We start from the raw sequence: 20432 nt of genomic DNA, 5'->3' as shown, positions 1-20432 counted from the left end.
GAGTCCTAGAGCTGAAAGGAGAAATGGACACACAGCCCATCTCTAGCCCAGAAATTATCTCCAATTGACAGCCACTTGCAAATGAAATAATTGTTTTCTCCAAGGGAGTCTCTCTGGGGAAACAAACCACTCTTAAAGAGAGACCCCATGCCCAGCAGTGGATGCCAACACAAAACAAACCCAATGCCATCTTTTGGGGGGGGGGGTCTCATAATGCTAAGTTAGTGTGTGTGTGTGTGTGTGTGTGTGTGTGTGTGTCCTCGTCCATCCTTCAGGTCCTTTGTGTATATATTAGATTTTCATGGAATTCCTGAGTGTTCTAACATGTGTGTCTCCGAGTCTATACGTGTTTCTTGAGCTTTATCTTTGGTTCTTTTTCTTGTTTGGTTGTTTTGTTCTATTCCAATTTGTTTTCTATTTATTGTATTTTATTTTATTAAAATAAAGCTATTATTATTCCTTAGATGCCTGTTTGTTTTCTGACAATAGACAGAAAAGATGTGGATCCAGATGAGAGGGGAAATGGGGAAGAACTGAGAAAAGGAGTAGGAGGAAAAACCATAAGCAGAATACACTGTATAAAAAAACTATTTTCAATAAAAGAAAAAGTAAAAAAAAAATAATGATTACAAGAACAACAACAAAAAAAAAAACAGGCTGAACTAGCAACCTCCGTGGGAGCAGGCCCAAATGACCTCCAGAATTGCAGAGTGACCTCTGGGATTGCAGAGCAACCTCTGGGAACACCAAGCGACGTCTGGGAACACCGAGTGACCTCTGGAGTGACTGGAACTGTGGCCCTGATTGCACCATGAGGAGTAACCATCTGAGCCTTGGATCCACTAGCACCTGGAAGATTGATAATCAGAGACACAGCCCCAACTATACAAATCAGAGAAAAAGATGGGTAGACAAGGTAAGAACACACTCAACACCACAAAGAACAACACGACACCAACAAAAACTAGTGACTCTACAATAGCAAGACTTAAACACCCCAATATAGATGAAGCAGGAAAAAAAATGACCTAAGAAAAATCTTTTGGAGAATGTTTGAGCCCCTTAAAGAGGAAATGAAAAATTTCCTCAAAGAAATGGAGGAAAAGACAAACAAAAAGTTGGAAGACAATCCCTCAAAAAAAAAACAAGAAAAATCAATCAAGCAGATGAAAGAAATGATTCAAGACTTAAAAACCAAAATAGAGACAATAAAGAAAACACAAACCGAGGGAATTATAGAAAAGGAAATCATAAGAAAACCATCAGGAACCACAAATGCAAGCATAAACAGCAGAATACAAGCGATGGAAGAGAGAATCTCAAGTGCTGAAGATACAATAAAGGAAATAGACTCATCAGTCAAAGAAAACATTAACTCTAACTAAAGCTTAACCCAAAATATCTAGGAAATATGGGACACCATGAAAAGACCAAACCTAAGAATAATAGGTATTGAAGAAAGAGAAGTCCAACTCAAAAGCACAGAAAATAGATTCAACAAAATCATAGAAGAAAACTTTCACAACCTAAAGAAAGATGTACATATGAAAATACTAGAAGCTTACAGAACACAAAATAGACTGGGATCAAAAAACTTTCCTCACCACATAATAATTAAAACAATAAACATACAGAATAAAGAAAGAATATTAATAGCTGTAAAGGGAAAAGGCCAAGTAACACATAAAGGCAAACCTATCAGAATTACACCTGACTTCTCAATGGAAACAATGAAAGCCAGAAGGTCCTGGCCGAGCGTTATGCAGACATTAAGAGACCACGAATGCCAGCCCTGACTATTATTCCAAACAAAACTTTTAATCACCATAGATGGACAAAACAAGATATTCCAAGACAGAACTAGATTTAACCAATACCTAGCCACAAACCCAGCCCTACTCAAAGTACTAGAAGGAAAACTCCAACCCAACAAAGTTAGCTACATCTACAAAAACACAGACAATAGAGATGATCACACAGCAGCAAATCCCAAAGAAGAGAAAAATGCATACGATAACATGACCAACAACAAAAACTAAAAAAACAGGAGATAACAATCACTGGTCATTAATATCCATTAATACAAATGGACTCAATAAACCTATAAAAACGACAAAGGCTAACAGACTTCAACTGCATATAAGAAAGACACCTCAACCTCAAAGACAGACATTAACTCAGACTAAAGAGTTAGGAACTTTTTTCCAATCAAATTGACTTAAGAAACAAGCAGGTATAGCTATCCTAATAGCTAACAAAATAGACTTCAAACTAAAATCAATCAAAAGAGATAAAGAAGGACATTTCATATCCATTACAGGAAAAGTCCATCAAGAGGAACTCTCAATTCTGAACATCTATGGCCCAAATGTAAGGGCACCCCTATTTGTTTACATAAAAAATCAAAAGCTTAAATCACACATTAAGCCCCACACACTAATAGTGGGAGACTTCAACACCTCACTCACACCACTGGGCAGTCTGCCAGACAGAACCTTAACAGAGAAATAAGAGAACTAACAGATGTTATGACTCAAATGGACTTTAGACATCTGTAGAACATTCCACCCAAACACAAAAGAATATTTCTTCTTCTCATCACATCATAGAACTTTCTTAAAAATTGACTACATACTTGGTAACAAAGCAAACCTCCACAGATAAAAAAAAATTGGAATAACCCCAAGTATCTTATTGGATCACCACGGCTTAAAGTTAGAATTCAACAGCAACACTAATTTAAGAAAACCCACTAACACATGGAAATTTAGCAATGCTAACCTGAATCACCACTGGGTCAAAGAAAAAATATGGAAAGAAATTAAAGACTTCCTAAAATTCAATGAAAATGACCACACAACACACCTAAACTTATGGGATAACATGAAAGCAGTGCTAAGAGGAAAGTTTATAACACAAAGTGTCTACAAAAAGAAGCTGGAAAAATCTCACACTAGCAAATATACAGAACACCTGAAAGATCTAGAACAAAAGAAAAAACTCACTCGCGGAGTATATAGTGGGAAATAATCAAATTGAGGACTGAAATCAATAAAATAGAAACAAAGAGAATAATAAAAGAATCATTGAGACAAAGAGTTGGTTCTTTGAGAAAATCTACAAGATTTACAAACTTTATCCAAACTAATCAAAAGACAGAGATAAAATATCAAAATTAACAAAATCAGAAATGAAAAGGAGGGCATAACAACAGACACTGAGGAAATTCAGAGAGTCATAAGGTCATACTTCAAAAACCTGTACTCCACAAAATTGGAAAATATAAAATAAATGAACAATTTTCTGAATAAGCACCACATACCAAAATTAAGTCAAGACCAGATAAACAAATTAAATAGATCTATAACCCATAAGGAAATAGAAACAGTCATCAAAAGTCTTCCAGCCAAAAATAAATAAATAAATAAATAAGCAAGCAAGCCTAGGATCAGATGATTTCAGTGCAGAATTCTACCAGAATTTCAAAGAACAGCTAATACCTAAACTCCCCCAAATTGTTCCATGCAACAGAAGCAGAAGGAACATTGCCAAACTCTTTTTATGAGGCTACAGCTACCCTGATACCCAAATCACACAAAGATGCAACTAAGAAAGAGAATTACAGACCAATCTCCCTCATCAACATTGATGCAAAAATACTCAATAAAATACTGGCAAACCAAATCCAAGAACATATCAGAAACATCATCCACCATTACCAAGCAGGCTTCATACCAGAGATGCAGGGATGATTCAGCATATGAAAATCTGTCAATGTAATTCAACATATAAACAAACTGAAAGAAAAAGCCACATGATCATCTCATTATATGTTGAAAAATCCTTTGACAAAATTCAACACCCCCTCATGGCAAAGGTCTTGGAGAGATCAGGGATACAAGAAACATTTCTAAACATAATAAAGGCAATATACAGCAAGCCAACAGCCAACATCAAATTAAGTGGAGAGAAATTCAAGGTGATTCCACTAAAATCAAGAACAAGACAAGGATGTCCACTCTCTTCATATCTATTCAATATAGTACTCAAAGTCCTAGTTAGTACAATAAGACAATAAAAAGGAGATCAATGGGATACAAATTACAATGAAAGAAATCAAACTTTCACTATTTGCTGATAATAGTATAGTATACATAAGTGACTCCAAAAACTCTACTAGGGAGCTCCTACAGCTAATAAATACCTTCAGTAATGTGGCAGGAAACAAGATCAACTCAGAAAAATCAGTAGCCCTCCTATGCCCAAATGATAAAGAAGCTGAGAAAGAAATCAGAGAAACATCACCCTTTATAATATCCACCAACAACATAAAATATCTTGAGATAACTCTAACAAGACAAGTAAAAGACCTGTAGAACAAGAACTTCAAGTCTTTGAAGAAAGAAATTAAAGAAGACACCAGAAAGTGGAAAGATCTCCTGTATTCATGGATAGGTAGGATTAACATAGTAAAAATGGCAATCTTACCAAAAGCAATCTACAGATTCAGTGCAGTGCCCATCAAAATCCCAACACAATTCTTCACAAACCTCAAAATAACAATACTCAATATAGAGAAACAAAAATTCAGGATAGCCCAAAGAACCCTGTATAATAAAGGAGCATCTGGAGGCATCACCATCCCTGACTTCAAGCTCTATTATAGAGCAATAGTACTAAAATACATCTTGGTACTGGCATGAAAACAGACAGGTGAACCAACGGAATTGAATCAAAGATCCTGATATTAACCCACACACCTATGAACAACTGATTTTAATAAAGACATAAAAACATAAAATGGAAAAAAAGACAGCATCTTCAAGAATTCTTGCTGGTATAATTTGATGCCAACATATAGAAGAATCCAAATAGATCCATATCTATGCCCATGCACAAAACTCAAGTCCAAATGGAGCAAAGACCTTCCTCACACAATCTGTTAGAAGATAAAGTGGGAAATAACCTCAAACACATTGGCACAGGAGACTACTTCCTAAATATAACCCGGTAGCACAGATACTGAGAGCAACAATTAATAAATGAGATCTCCCAAAACTGAGAAGCTTCTGTAAAGCAAAGGACACAGTCAACCACACAAAATGGCAGCCTACAGAATGGGAAAAGACCTTCACCAATCCCACATCAGACAGATTGTTGATCTCCAAAATACACAAAGAACTCAAGAAACAAGACATCAAACTACCAAACAATCCAATTAAAAATGGGGCACAGATTTAAATAGAGAATTCTCAACAGAAGAATCTCAAATAGCCAAAAGACACTAAGGAAATGCTCAACAACTTTAGTCATCAGAGAAATGAAAGTCAAAACAACTGTGAGATATCATCTTAAATCAATCAGAATTGCTAACATCAAAAACACTGATGACTGGAGAGGATGTGGAGTAAGGGGAACACTCCTCCATTGCTGGTGGGAGTATAAGCTTGTACAGCCATTGTGGAAATCAGTCTGGTGATTTCTCAGAAAATTAGAAATCATTCTACCTCAAGACCTAACAATACCACTTTTGGGCATATACCCAAAGAGGCACAATTACACCACAAGGACATTTGCTCACTATGTTCAAAGCAACATTATTCATAATAGCCAGAATCTGGAAACAACCTAGATGTCCCTCAACCAAAGAAGGAATAAAGAAAATGTGGCACATTTACACAATGGAGTACTACTCAATGGTTAAAAAAAATGACAGCCGGGCAGTGGTGGCGCACGACTTTAATCCCAGCACTCGGGAGGCAGAGGCAGGCGGATCTCTGGGAGTTCGAGGCCAGCCTGGTCTACAAGAGCTAGTTCCAGGACAGGCACCAAAGCTACAGAGAAACCCTGTCTCGAAAAACCAAAAAAAAAAAAAAATGACATCTTAAAATTTGCAGACAAATAGAACTAGAAAAAAACCATCCTGAGTAAGGTAACCCAGACCCAGAAAGACAAATATGGTATGCACTCACTCCTAAGTGGATATCAGTCATAAAGTAAAGGATAACCAGCAACCCCAGAGAAGTCCCCAGCCCCAGAGAAGCTAGAATCCTCTTTCAGAAACAGATGGTAACAGGTGCAGAGATCCACAACTAAACACTGGGCCGAGCTTCAGTTGAAGAGAGTGGGGAGAGATAATATGATCAAAGGGGGTCAAGTCCACAGTAGAGAAACCCACAGAATACAGCTGACCCAAACTAGTGTGAGATCACTAATTCCATACTGACAAGTGAGGAGCATGCATAGGTTTGAACTAGGCCCTCTGAATACAGGTGACAATGGCGTGTCTTGGGCAGTATATGGGGCCCCTGGCAGTGGGACCAGGATCTAACTCTAATGCATGAACTGACACTGTGGAGCCTGCTCTCTCTGCAGAGATACCTAGCTCAGCCTAGGGCTTGGTCCTCCTCAAGGAGATGATGAGACAGACTCAGTTGACTTCCCAGGAAAGGCCTTAACCTCTCTGAGGAACTGATGGGGGCAAGGGTGGGAGCAGGGGAGTGGAAGGAAAGAAGGGAGGAGGAACTGGGATTGGTATATAAAAATAAACAAATAAATTTTTAAAATGGGAAAAAGTAGAGTTGTCCTTTGGTTCCAGGGATGTTCATGCCCCTTGTGTAGAATGGCATATTTGCTAATTACTAATTACTGGTTTATAATGAGAAATCTGCAGTTCTTACCACTGCCACTCTAGGAGTGCTGACCGGGGCTGTTTGAAGTCAGGCTCCTGCTCTCCAGCAGAGACTTCTAACGGGGGCCTCCCCTGAGTATACTCATTCTGCAGTTTTCAGGAGACAATTCAGGAGGGAGGGACTTGGGTCCTCCTAGACCTTCCGGTGTTAAGAACTGGTCACTGTTTGCGTAGTCTTTATGAGCCAGGGTTGAAGCCTGGTTGAGAAGTTAGGTTAGGATCTGTCAGCATCCACCAGCCATGACCTGTTTCTAAGCAACGGCAGAGAAGCAAATGTGGAACACATACACCAGCATCATCACTGGCTAAGTCAGAAAAGCGGGCACTGCAGGGGAAATAAATGATAAAGTACAATAAACGTAATGGCTTCTCTGCGGGGGGGGGGGGAATGACAAAAATCTAAGTGCCTCCCTGTAAGACCCCCCAGAAGCCCCTCAGATCCCCTCCCCCGGGGACTCAGGATCTTTCTCAGGTCAGAATGTTTGAGTCACTGTCAACACGTCCAGTTCAGCTGGTTGTTTCCTGCTGCATTTGGAAGCTGTGTGCATAGGTCACCGTCCTCAGAACCCCACAGTTCCACACGACTGTCAGGAGTCCTCTCGAATCCATAAGCAGAGTCTTTGCAGGTACTGCACACTGGGACCCGCCCCCACTCTCTCTCTGGCTCAGGCTCAGAAGGTTCCCTGCGTTCCTTCAGTGCCTTCGCCTCCTTCAAGCTTTCCCTTTCCGGGACCCTCTTGGTTGCAGCATTCAGTCACTTGTTTCATTAGTCAGACATCAGAGGATGGTAATGCGACAGAGGGAAGCCACAGAGAGACAGAGGTACAGTGAGAGAGTGTGTCCAGTCACAAATGTGAATGTGAACCTGGGCTTCTTCCCAGTCTCCCGGAATAGCAGTGACCCCAGCCACTGTGGGGTCCCAATGAGATCCTAATGGGAGTAGCCTAGAATTCCCTCGCCCAAGCATTCATCACTCATTCCCTTGCTCCCCCGCCTGTCTCATCACCTAGAGTGTTTATCACACACAGAGCCTCTAGCCAGCTGGGAATTTGCAAGCTAGCGTAAGAGTCTTGCTAAATAAAACCAGAGCTGCGAGGCAGGTGCTAACTGTAATTAGGAAAACAGGCTGTCTGCCCACTGGAGGGAGGTAACAACTGAAGAGCGGTCAGGAAACGGTTGCCCAAGGAGGGGGAGGAGAGATCGCTGTGGAGCCTTGCATAAGTGCAGAGGGCAGACACAGTCCAGGGACAGCTTGAGGGAAGGTTTGGAGGCGACCAAGCGAACTAAGCACCTGATCAATGGCAGTTAAGGGAAAGCGGCAGAAATGGACAGGACAAGACAGGAGTTCCAGCACAGGAAAGGCTGGATGGTGAGCAATCTGAATTCTGTCCCTTCAGTCTGTGTTCTTTTCATACACCATACACAGTTGTTGTGGTTCTGAGCTGAGATACACCACAACTGTAAAAGCATACTGGATTTCAAAGATGGAATACCAAAGAAGTAATCCTCATATGTGCCTATTATACTGGTTGCTCATTAAAATAACCATATTTGGGACATGTTGTGTTAAATAAAATATATAATTAGAAATCATTTCACCTGCTTTTTTTTTTACTTATCTATTTTTTTAAGCTCGAGGACAATTTCATTCGCATTGAAAAGAAAAACAACAGGATAGGCAGGCTGAAAACAGCAGCTGCCCAAGGAGAGAGGGAGGTGGAGAAGAAACCGCAAAACCCATGCCCTTTCAGTTAGGTATGGAGGGTCAGCAGACAGCCACCTAGCAAAAGTGGTAGATTCAGAGAAAGACTGAAAAAAACCCAAAGTGCCAGAGAAAGCACACTTGCATTCTGGCCCACATTCCAAAGAAAAAGACAGAAAAGAAGGAAAAAGGAAAGTCCCACCTTTCTGAGTCAGGACTTAGATGAGGGGATCTCACTATGTTGCCCAGGCTAACCTCAAACTTAATCCTCCTGCCTCAGCCTCCAGGACTACAGATTCATGCCAACAGACAGTCACTTTATTTGAATGTGGTGACTTAAAAGTGGGGGAATACAGACATGGCTAGCCCCCATGCCTCAGAATAGAGGAAACAATCAGAGTGAAGGCAGACTGGACAGGACAGTAAGGATGGAGGACAAGTCATGGCTACAGCAGAGCAAGAGGTAGGAAGCCCAATGGGGGCTGGGTGAGAAACGACTCAGATGAAGGCAAATAACTGATATGACACCAGGGAGGAACAGACCACACCCATGGCAGGCAAGTCTAGTTACGCATGTCGTATAACTTAGTCAGTGTTAGGCAGTCAAGACAGTTCAGCTCAGCCGGTAAAAGTGTTAGCTGCCAAGTCTTAGGACCTGAGTTTGGTCCCTCAGGCACACAGGATGGAAAGAGATCAATGATTCCCACAAACAGATGGCAAGGTCCTATTGACAAAGACAACACCTACACTACTCATTGAATACAGAAAAGGTGGGCTGGTGCCTACCTGGAGCCTTCACCCTACAGAGTAGTGTTCATAAGAAGGGACTCTGCCTGCTATCAAAGAAGAGAGGTAAACCCCAACCCAGCTACAAACCCAGCAATCTACAAAAGTGGCCTGCCTGCAGGATCTTCTGGTGCAGTGAGGACACAAAGTAACCAGCCATATGTGATCTGAGTTAAGGCCCACTCTGAGGTGGAACCCACAGCCAACACTGCTTGGGTGGTCACCAACATGAGGCTAGATAGGCCAGGAACCAAGAGGAAAACCAAATACCACTGTTCTGAATGTAGCAACAAAGTGACTACTCATGAACATTCTGCTATACTTACAGATCCCTGCCTTGCTCAGTCATCAGAGAAGCTGCCTCCTGCAGCAGATGGGAACAAATAGACATATGCAGAGTAAGGAGACCTCAGAACACACAGCTCTTATGCGATGTCTCCATCAAATCCCTCCCCTCAGCGCTCAGGGAACCCTGCAGAAGAGGAGGAGGAGGAGGAGGAGGAGGAGGAGAGAGAGAGAGAGAGAGAGAGAGAGAGAGAGAGAGAGAGAGAGAGAGAGAGAGAGATCCTGTTTTGGATTTTTATGTGATTCCTGAGTGTTCCAACAAGTGTGTCTCTGAGTCTATATGTGTTTTCTTGTGATTTTCTTTGGCTCTTTGTTTGTTTGTTTGGTTGGTTCATTTGTCCTCTTCTGATTTGTTTTTATTTTATTATATTTTACTATTATTCCTCAAATACCTTTTTATTTTCTAAAGAGAGATGAAAACGGTGTGGATCCAATGGGAGGAGAGATGGGAAGAACAGGGAGACAGGAAACTGTAATCAGAATATATGAAAAAGAGAATATATTATATGAAAATATATATTTTTAATAAAAGAAAAAATAACGCAAAAACATAAAGACTTTTCACTTTATTTGTTGAATTTATTTTGATGTAATTTTTTATGTTGTTACTATTTTCGATTATTGTCTTGCCATACCGTGTGTGTGTGTGTGTGTGTGTGTGTGTGTGTGTGTAACTTCTATAACATTTGATTCGTGGTTACCAACAGACTCACATAAGATAAATTGTAGTTTTGGCAGTCTATTTTAAACTGATAAATATTTGCAAGAATGCTCTGTTTTCTACCTCTCCTCCCTTCACATTGTACTCACTGACATCACAATTTGAACTTACAATGTGTTCACTAGTATTATTTAATCATAGTTATTTTTAATACGTTTGTCCTTTGACTTTTACAGAGTGACAATTGACTTACTAACCAGCTACAGTAATAAAAAATTATTTCATAGGGTGATGGTGGCATATGCCTTTAATCTCAGCACTTGAGAGGCAGAGGCAAGAGGATTTCTGAGTTCCAAGACAGCTAAGGGTACTGAGTAACCCTGTCTCAAGAAAGAAAATAATTTCTTGTGTATATATATTTTAAATATTGGCTGGCCCCATCACTCCCTTGCACAGAAGGTAGATGTGTCTCTCTCACCCTGGGGACTTTTACTGCTATCTGGAGCCATCTGGGGTTGTCATCACTTACAGTGGGGACATGTGCTGTGTACTGTATTTGGTAGCAGAGAAATTGTTGAACACCCACAGTGCACAGGCAGCCCCATGGCGAAGCAGCCTCATCCCAAAGCGTCACTAGGTACCAAGGAGGGGAACCTGCTGTACCCTAAAGTAGAGGGCCAGTGATGATGTTCCCTTAGCCCCTTCACTCTGTGACTCTGAAGGCAACAAGAGAGGACCCTGCCCCTGGCAAGGAGGTCCCCCTCCAGGATGTTTCTGTAATCCGCTTGCCCCGTGATCATAATGAGCTTGTTGTTCACGGTGCCTGGCCAAGCTGAGAACCACTAGTCAGGTTCCAGGGACTAGCCAGTTCTTACATTGGTTCTGAGATCACAAACCAGTCAAGCCAAACTCAGAGAAACAGCTTTAATTCTATAACCCAGCCTCCAGTGGGGCCCACAGCAACACTGCAAGACAAGGGAAAGCTGAATGGCTCCATCTCCTTGGCTCTGCGAAGCCCCATGCTCTACCCCTCCTCCCTCTACCAGCCTAGCCGAGCAAAGCAAACTGCACCTAAAGTTCAGGGTCTGAATGTCTCTAGAGCCTGGGATCCCGAATCTGGAACTACTTTTCTCCTTCTCTCTCCCTCTCCATCCACTTCTCCCTTTCCTGGCTCCGGGGCCCCATGGCGCAATAATACACAGCCTCGTCCTCAGGCTGCAGTTCAGAGATGCTCAGATACCCCAGGTTCCTGGCCACGTCTTTGGATCCGGAGAAGCGAGCCGGTATCTTGTGACCCAGGGGCTTGTCTGAGTGTGAGAAATGTCCCAGCAGGAACCTGGGAGGGTGACCTGGCCTCATCTGGTACCAGTAAATGCTGTAAATGTCGATGTTATAGTTGCTGCTCAGGGCGCAGGTGAGACGAATAGTGGTTCCAAGCGAGGAAGAGGCAGATGGTGGTTGATGCAACACGGGCTGAGAGCCACCACCTGGGAAGACAGAAGCATGCCCATCACCCGGGCAGAGCAAGGCAAGAGGAGGGGCAAGGAGGCTCTAGACCCCAGGAGTTCCCTTACCTGTGAGGTGGGCCAGCAGCATGATCAGGACAGAAGTCCAGGCCATGGCTTGCGACCTGCAGCAGTCTGCTTCCCACAGCCCCTGCTCCTGGGGCCCTTGCCGGCTGGGAAACACTCTCCTCCCTGCTTTGAGAAGAGGGTCATTGAACCCTGGTTCCTGCTCACCACCCTCCCAAGTTTTCTGGGGCTCTGGAGCGTCACTTACCAGAATGGTGAGACGGCAGCCTTTGTGGCTCTGCCTTGGTCCCGTGGAAGTGTGCTGGGAGGAAGCACCTGCTGAAGCTCGTGACCAGAACCCAGGAGCTGGCTGGTGGGCTCATCTCCCTGAGGGAGGGTGGCCTCAATTCCCCTTGAGAAGCTGAGCCCCGTAGAAACAGATTTCTTGTTCACGTGTAAATACCTGGTGAACTGGGACGAGAGGATGCTTCCTCAGAGCAGGAAAAGCACCTCTTCACATAGCAAGAAATCGGGGGTCCTAGGAGAGGGGTGCTCTGACCCCTTCTAAACTCTGAAGAGCCGTCAACCCAGGTCTTTCCCTCCTAGAACAAAGCCAGGTGAAGAGAATTCAAAAAAGAAGCAACAGAATCATAATCTGATGGACAAAGGGAGGGGCTGCTCTTTAGAATGGAGTCACCCTGCCAGGATGTTACAATGACAATTTAAAGACAGACACTTATGCTATCAGACTATTGTCCCCAAAGAATTAAAATTTCCCCAGGAATCCCATTCTGGTAGAGGGGAAAGGCTGAAGACTTGGGGCCAGCCACTGAAGGCCTTGCCTCTCAGGAAGATATTTCACTCAGTTCTAACAATCTATCAGATCACTGTGTGACATCAATGAGTAGATTATGGGCAAGACCACACCTCGGCATGAAATAAATAACTAAAAAGGAAAGGGAAGGCCATGATGCTCCTAGGCATAGTGGAGGAGGTTTATGATAGATAAAAGGCAGAGTGTAGCTAGAGACAGGCAGGGACATCTGGGAAAGTCCAGAGTGGACATGACCAGGTTGAGCTGGGCCATGGGGGGGGGCGGAGAGAAAAGAGGGGGAACCTGGTGCAGCAGCCAGGCGGCCAAAGGGGCAGGTGACCAAAGATTCTGGATTATATAGGGAAGAGCCTCTGAGGCAAGGGCAGCCCGGCCCCTGGCCTAGAGAGTTCAGGGTAGAAGACAGAGGTGTACCAGCAGGTAGGGACTGAGGGATGCTGGGAGAACCTGGAGGCTAGATTTGCTTTGATATGTTAAAAGGCAACTCAGCCATTTTTCCCAAGTTTGAAACTTAACAACCTTGACCATATAGTAATGTAGCTAAGCGTACTTCTTGCTCTCTACTTAAACCTAAGTCTCATTTCAGGACCCCAAGAACTTGTGGGGAGAGTTACTAGACCTCATTAGTTGTTACTCTACCACATGTGAGGACATTGAATAAACCTCTTTTCTCTGCTTTTTAGTAATTCCTATCTCTTTATTTTTATTTATGTCGCGTGCACATGGCCAGCTTGGCAGTCGGTGTCTTTACTTGCTGCGCTATCATGCAGCCTTAGTTGTCTCTTTCACGGATGTATTGAGGATGGGTGCCCAACCCTAGCTTGTTAGGACTGTCAGGGCCATGGCTTAGTTACAGAGTGAAGGTTTAAAACCAGGGGATCTCTCTGTCTGTCTCTCTGTCTCTCTGTCTCTCTCTCTCTCTCTGGTTTTTTTAGACAGGGTTTCTCTGTGTAGCCCTGACTGTTCTAGAACTAGCTCTGTAAACCAGGCTGGCCTTGAACTCATAGAAATCCACCTGCCTCTGCCTCCCGAGTGCTGGGATTAAAGGTTATGTGTCACTACACCAGGCTATTAAAAACAATATGCTAATAAAGTCGTGAAAACTATTTTAAACTTCTGTGATCCTAATGCTCTAAAACAAAAATTTATACATCATCTTCCAGATATATTAACAGAAATAATACTGTCTACAAAATTTTAGGTGGTGTTTTGTTTGGGTTGTTTTGTATACCTTGTAACCCAGCCTAGAATGAAACTCAATGTGTAGGTCCTGACTGGCCTCAGCCTCCTGATTACTGACTGAATTCCTGGTACGAGCCACCATCCTTGACTCTCAAAAGTTTCTAACTCTGAAAGAAGCCTGTTGTCTGTAATTTTAAAATTATTTTAATTATTAATAGCATCTGTTTTCATGCCAGTTTTCATAACCATAATGATAATCATCATTATTGCTTTCTCTGGGTGATTTTTGGTGGACACTCCCCTCCCCCAGGATGCAGGGAGAAGAAGGGATATAGTGGAGGCTTTGGGAACCACAACTGCACCAAACCGGACGCAGACAGCTGGGCACCCGGAACTCACTAGCCTCGGAACTTTCAGACACCGAAGTGTCGACATCGGAGAACAAACGAGGGGGACGCCACATGCGGACAGAGCCGGAAGTGGGTGCGTGAGTGGCCACCGGAGAAGCCCGGTGAAGCGGCACAGCGGGTGAGCGGTGGGCTGCTGCAGGCGCGAGGAAGCGGAAGACGCTCGCTTTCCTCAGGCATTTCCGGAATAATAGCGGAGCTCAGACCCGGGCGGGGGCGCGGGGCACGGTCCCTGCCTGGCGCCGCTTTCTCACCGCCGCACCCTGCCCTTGCGGTGGGGCTTCTGGGCCATGCTGGGCCGGCGCGGAGTGGGCGACCGTGGCTTCTCCACCGAGCGCCCCGCGGCCCCGAGGTGAGGTGTTTTCCCCCCGACTCACGGGTAGGGAAACCGGCTGGGGAGGCCGTGCCGTCCGCAGAGGCCCGCGCACCGCCTCTAAGCTGAAGGTTTCACTCGCTTGCCTCTCCGTCTGGAGACCGCGGCTGTTCTCTGACTTGGAGAAAACTTGGGTGAACCCGTGAACTAGAATCGAGGGCCAGCACTTACGCATAGGTGAGAGGGAAGACGGTGACCTCCCTGAACGCGTTTGTCACTCAACGCATTTGGGAACCGGTTGTAAGAAGCCAGAACAGTCAGGGTTTGATATTAGGAGAGGCAAAAATAGAAACAAAACTTGCCAAGGTTCCTTCTCACTAGTTCCGAATTGTTGCGAACTGCAGTTTACTCTGGCATCAAAATCCCTGGAACCAACATGGTAAAAGAAAAGAGCCGAATGCCAAAGTTGTCCTCTGACCTTCACTTGTAGCCTGCAGCATGTGCGCACCCATACATGATACACACATAAAAACTTCTATTTTATAGAGATGTTGGTAGATAGAGCTGCAGCATACTCAGTACAAAGGAGCTTAGGAGGTAGGCTGTTTTTCCTGGGTCTGTAGGTCTTTAAATGTCACTGGAGTGCTAAGTACTCAAACTTTCGATGCCCCGCAGACCTCTTCCAGGCCTCCTCTTCAAACGAAATCTGCTACTTCATAAGACACTGGCCGGAGAGGAAATGCCCATATTTACAGTGTCTCCAAAAGGATGCAGTGATGGTGGCATTGGCAGTGAGATTTGGCAAAGTATAAACAGGCTGCCTTGCTATTCTCTCTTTGCAGTGAACACCTAAATAGCACTTGCTTACCTCACAGCCGAACAGGACAAACTAGTCTCAGAGCGTTGGGAAACAAGATCGAACTTGGTGTGTCCTGTAGGTTTGTGTTACAGAGTCTATTTTATATATTTAAGTGATCATATAGAAAAAAAATGTTAGCAGACATTTTGGCATTTACCTGTGTTTCCCAACACTCAGGAGTTAGAGGCAGAAAGATTGAGAATTATAGGCCATCCTTGGCTCCATAGTGAATCTGAGGCAAGCTTTGGCTACACAAGATACAGTCTCAATGTCCTCTCTCCACATACACAAAAAGCAAGAACTTAAGTGAACAGACATGTTACTGAGTCAGAAGTGAATGTGGTGTATGAGTGATGCTTGTCAGCCATCGGGTTCAGCTTTCTCGTTGGTTTCCATTTTGAGCTGGAAGATGTGCCTTAGTAGAGAATCACAGTTACATCTGCAGAGATCTTTTTAAAAGGTAGAATCTGGTCTGGGGAACCTTTTCTGGATGTATATAATGTGTATGTGTATATATGTATGTATAATTCCGATTATATTCCTTTTCCTGGACAAAAGACATAATCCCTGCTAAGGCAGAATGTTTGTGTCTGAAGGGCCTTGACAGTTTGTTCAGTAACCTAGAATCTTGGGCTGCAGAGGAGAGGTAGAGATGGAAGAAGAGCACCTAGGATAGAAGTGTCTGCAGCCCCCTATGGTGAAAGTGCCCTGCTGTTCTTGTTTTATGTGCCGAGGCCTCACTGTGTAGTCCTGGCCGGCCTGGAACTCACTGTATGGGCCAGGCTGGCCTCAAACACACACTAAGATCGGTCTGCCTTTGCCTCCTACCATGACCTGCCTAAAGTAAGTTTTTGTTTTCAGTTTTGGCTTTGGTTTTCTTGTTTGGGTTTTGGGTTTTTTTGGTTTTTTGTTTTATTTTAAGGCCCTAAAGCATTTTATTTGCATTACAGATAATTTTTTCTCTTGTATTCAGACATTCATTCAACGGGGTTTGCTTACCATCTACTTCTTCCCATTAGAGTGAGCAAAGAAAAGTCCCTGTTCTCCCAGAACTTGCTTATGTTCTAGGGGCTCTAAGACAAGAACCTGATAGAGTCCACATCCAGCTTAGTAAGTGCTACAGGGCAGTGCAACAGAGATATTCTCAGAGGCAGAAGGAGAAAATCTTAGAGCACAGGTTTTAGAGCAAACGGCCAGGGCAAATCCACGTCCTTCCACCCCTTCTCTAGTGTGACCCACCTTCCCATTATAGAGCAATATGATGACAATGTCCCCATCCCAGCTACCCTGGCAGGACTATCCAGTGCCTCTCCTTTCTTTAGAAGAGACAGGAAACTCAAAAATCCTTCGTAGAACAGTCTCCTCCTGCTTTCAGTTTTCCTTTCTGGCTTCTGACATCTCTGTATGAGAGAAAGGAAGGCCCCATGTCTCCTTTAAATTTCACTTCTAGGCCTCTGACTGTGGTTAAGCCAAAACTTGCCCAGAATGAGCATCAGAAACATGGCTGTTCCATCCATTCATTACTCCAACAAACGGGCCTTGTGCATTCAGTGCCAGAGATACAGCAGTAAGCAAGGCAGTGGAGGCGCACACCTTAAACCTCAGCACTCGGAAGGCAGAGGCAGGAGGATCTCTGTGAGTTTGAGGACAGCCTAGTCTACAAGACCTAGTTCCAGGACAGGCTCCAAAGCTATAGAGAAACCCTGTCTTGAAAAACCAAATATATCAGTAACTGAGACACAATCCATATAGAGACAGACCGATGGAGCCCGAGTATGGTTTTCAGGGGGCAATGAGTCAGAAAGTCAGAACAAGTATTTTTTTTAAGAGCTTGGCTCTTTTCCCCTGAGATTGTATATTTAGGGGAAACATTCAAGTTTTTATTTGGGGCAAAATTTATTTCTTTGTAGCTCTACAGCAAGAACTGACAGTCCAGGCTAACCTTGACTTAGGCTACTTCCATACATCATAAGGAGTAGCAGAAACCCCTTTAGTGGAGTGTTTGTTGACTTCTCCGTTGTTTCTGAACAGTGCTCTTTGCAGCCCTCAGTATTCTAAAATCCATCGTCTTTGTTCTCTTCCATCAGTCACACATCCATGGCACCAAATTTTTAAATAATACAGAAGGGATTGTGGCAAGCTAGAGCCACCACCACTCCCAGACCTTCACACCCTCCCCAGGCAAGTTGTATGTAGATGCATCTGCCTTTTGTTAGGAGCATGTGTACACATAGATGTGTTTGATCACTGATAACAATGCTTTCTTTCTATTTGGGTTAATTGCATAAGGTTCCCTATGTAACTCATCTTGGTGACCCCTGGGTGTTCTGAGGTATTTACATGACGTTCTTTTTTATAACCAGTTCCCTGTTGACTACTAGGTTGGTTCTGCTCTTTTACTTTGAATGATGATGCTGCAGAGAATTCCCCAGTAGTGTTTTCTCACAGATGTCTCTTCTGGTTCTACCTCTCAGGGCTCGCTGTCCATGTGAACCGTCTTGCTAGCACTTACCTCTTGTTTCTGTGGTCTCTCCTCAGATCAGTGTTCATTATCTGAGCCTATCCATATTCCTGACTCAGTATCCTGAAAGCCAAGAGTTGCTCCCTCTGACTTCATTCCCACCTTAGTACTAAGATTTTTACCCTTAGAGCCCATATAACACAGTGTTGTAGCCCCTTCCAGCACCCTTCCCTTCCCCTCCTAGAATCAGGTTGCCATCTTGATCATGCCTCTCAACCTCTGCCCTCTATTGATCTAGCAGTGCCACCTCCTTTGCTTCCTGTCTGAGTCCCAGACTGTCTGGACACCCTCCCCGGCCTCTTCTCCATGCCCTTGCTAGCCAGCTGCCTCTCGACACTTCACCCACTCCCTCGTCTTCCTTCTGTTCTACAGGGACAGTTATCACAGTGGCGTGCCATTCATCTAAAACAAAATGTAAGAGCACACTTGGGATTTTCTAGAATTCATCCCATCAGCCTTTGCATTTGTCACTAATAGGTGGCTCCCATCAGGGTCACTGGGTTTCACTCAGATCGCTTAACTCAGTGGTCAGTTCTTGGCCGCCATATCACACAGCCTGCATCTGACACTGTAGTGTTGTCAGAAGTGTTCTCTTCTTAGATTTCAGGCCTCCCCTCTCCTGCCACAATCCAATGGCTCCCAGCTGCATTCCTTCGTGTACCACTGCTGCTTCCTCCACCACACCTTAACCGCTCCTGAATTCTGACTTCAGCTGCTGAGTTTCCATCAACCAGCAGGAATCTCTTCCTCCAGTCTGGCCTAGCCCTGGCTCTTTAGGGTCCAGTCAGCTGTGTGTCCCTTTAATATTTGAGATCAGGTTGTTAGACTCCATGGTAATCCTTCACTGACGTTCGGTTTCCCCACCCCACCCCACCCACTTTATTGTCCTCTCTCCAGGCCTCACCTTCCCTGATCCCCCGCCTGCACACCTCTCCCACATGCCATCTTATCCAGTCCTACCCAGACCCTTCTCACCCATGGAGACATAACACTGTAGTGTGAGCTCTAAGAAGACATGAACCTGAACCCAGGACTGGACCAAGAGTATAGTAGTTGCTCAATAAAATTGCTGTTGACGGCATATTCATTTCTAGGCAGGGAATTGCTGAGGAGGTGCACTTACAACAGATGGCTCTGGTTTAGCTGTCCCACTCTGGTCTTTGCTACTAAATATAGATTTACTTTAGCTCTTCTTTTTTTTTTTAACGAGTGTTGTCACTCAGCCTTTCATATCACAAAATAATAATTTTTTTAGATTTTACTTTTAATTATGTATATATAAGAGGGGGTGTACATAAGTATAGTGCCCATAGAGGCCAGAACTTGGAACTTGAGTTACAAGTAGTTGTGAGCTACCCATATATGTGCTGGGAGCCAAACTCCAGTCCTTTGCAGGAGTAATAAACACTCTTACCTGCTCAACCGTCTCCAGCAAAATTCTAATTCTCTTTTACAAGTCCTCAAAATAAAGGAGCAGTCCAATTATCCCCAATTGTAAGCAAAATATATAAGCAACTCTAAGTAAATGGAAAAAGAAACTTTTTATGTTTGCAGATATGCTTGCCCTTGCAGGCCAGAGGTCAGGATTTTCCTTTTCTTGCTCTCCACCTGTTTTTTTGAGGCGGAATCTCTAGTAAATCTGAAGCTCGTCATTTCTACTAGATTAGCCAAGCGGCGAGCACCATCACCTGCCTGTCTCCATTTTCCCAGCACTGGAATCCTAAGCCCATACCGCCACATCTAGTTTTTATATGGGTTCTCAAAGTTGTGTCCTTTGGTCTGCACAGCAAGCACCTTACTCACTGAGCCATCTCGTTATGAAGTAAATGTCTCACATCACTTTTTCCCCCAGAAGGTTGCCTAGTTGTCTGAACAAAGCTCTTTCAGTTTTTTAATATACACAATGCTTTATTTATAAACATTAATGCAGTTGGGCATGGTGGCTCAGGCCCATAATCATGGCACTTTAAGAGACTGAGACAGGAGAATTAGCACCAGTTCAAGGCCAACCTGGAATACACAGTGAAACTCTATCTCAAAATAATTATGTTGTATGGGGGCTGGAGAAATGGCTCAGCGGTTAAGAGCATTGCCTGCTCTTCCAAAGGTCCTGAGTTCAATTCCCACGTGGTGGCTCACAACCATCTGTAATGGGGTCTGGTGCCCTCTTCTGGCCTGCAGGCATACACATAGAATATTGTATCCATAATAAATAAATAAATATTAAAAAAATAAATAAAATAATGCTGTATGTCTGTAGATCAAAAAGGAAGGGAAACTAAAGGTAGGGTTCATGTTATGTCCTGGATTGCATGAAACCCTGGGTTCAAACCCCAACACAACAAAGAAAAGAGGAGCTAGAGAGATGACTTAGCAGTTAAGAGCATCTGTTGCTCTGGCAGAGGACCCAGGTTCATTATCCAGCACCCATGTGGTAGCTGACAGCCATCTGTAACTCCATTTCCAGGGAATCAACACCCTCTTCTGGCCTCCACAGACCCTGCATGCATATGATGCCCAGATACACATATAGACAAAACATCTATACACATAACAAAAGAAATCTTGAAAGTAAGAAATGCAAATCACTCACACACACACACACTCCATTTTATTTTGGTT

General features: G+C 43.8%; 2 protein-coding genes across 7 annotated transcripts in view; one reads left to right on the top strand and one right to left on the bottom strand.

The window, feature by feature from the left end:
- Window positions 1-11163: 11163 nt before the first annotated feature.
- On the bottom strand, window positions 11164-14743 carry Vpreb1 (V-set pre-B cell surrogate light chain 1). 2 transcript variants are annotated; one of them, XM_075970551.1, is made up of 4 exons: window positions 14662-14743; window positions 11965-12167; window positions 11760-11885; window positions 11164-11672 (listed from the first exon to the last, which is right to left on the bottom strand). In XM_075970551.1, the coding sequence occupies exons 2-4, from the start codon at window positions 12077-12079 to the stop codon at window positions 11308-11310; spliced, it is 606 nt and encodes a 201-aa protein (XP_075826666.1). In that variant the 5' UTR covers window positions 12080-12167; window positions 14662-14743; the 3' UTR covers window positions 11164-11307. The 2 variants fall into 2 exon arrangements, with proteins under 2 accessions (XP_075826666.1, XP_075826674.1); XM_075970559.1 differs by having other exon boundaries at window positions 11760-11882.
- Top3b (DNA topoisomerase III beta) overlaps window positions 14163-20432 on the top strand; it is a 25797-nt gene continuing 19527 nt past the window's right edge. For 2 of the 5 annotated variants that reach the window (XM_075970536.1, XM_075970502.1), the window contains exon 1: window positions 14192-14469. The gene's annotated coding sequence lies outside the window, so the exon portion shown is untranslated. Of the gene's footprint in view, window positions 14668-17376; window positions 17471-20432 lie in introns of all 5 variants that reach the window. The other 3 variants (XM_075970528.1, XM_075970512.1, XM_075970522.1) reach the window with 3 other exon arrangements.

The sequence above is a fragment of the Microtus pennsylvanicus genome, chromosome 1 (genome assembly GCF_037038515.1).
Source record: "Microtus pennsylvanicus isolate mMicPen1 chromosome 1, mMicPen1.hap1, whole genome shotgun sequence".
Lineage (NCBI taxonomy): Eukaryota > Metazoa > Chordata > Mammalia > Rodentia > Cricetidae > Microtus > Microtus pennsylvanicus.
This window is presented reverse-complemented; position numbering and strand designations above follow the sequence as displayed.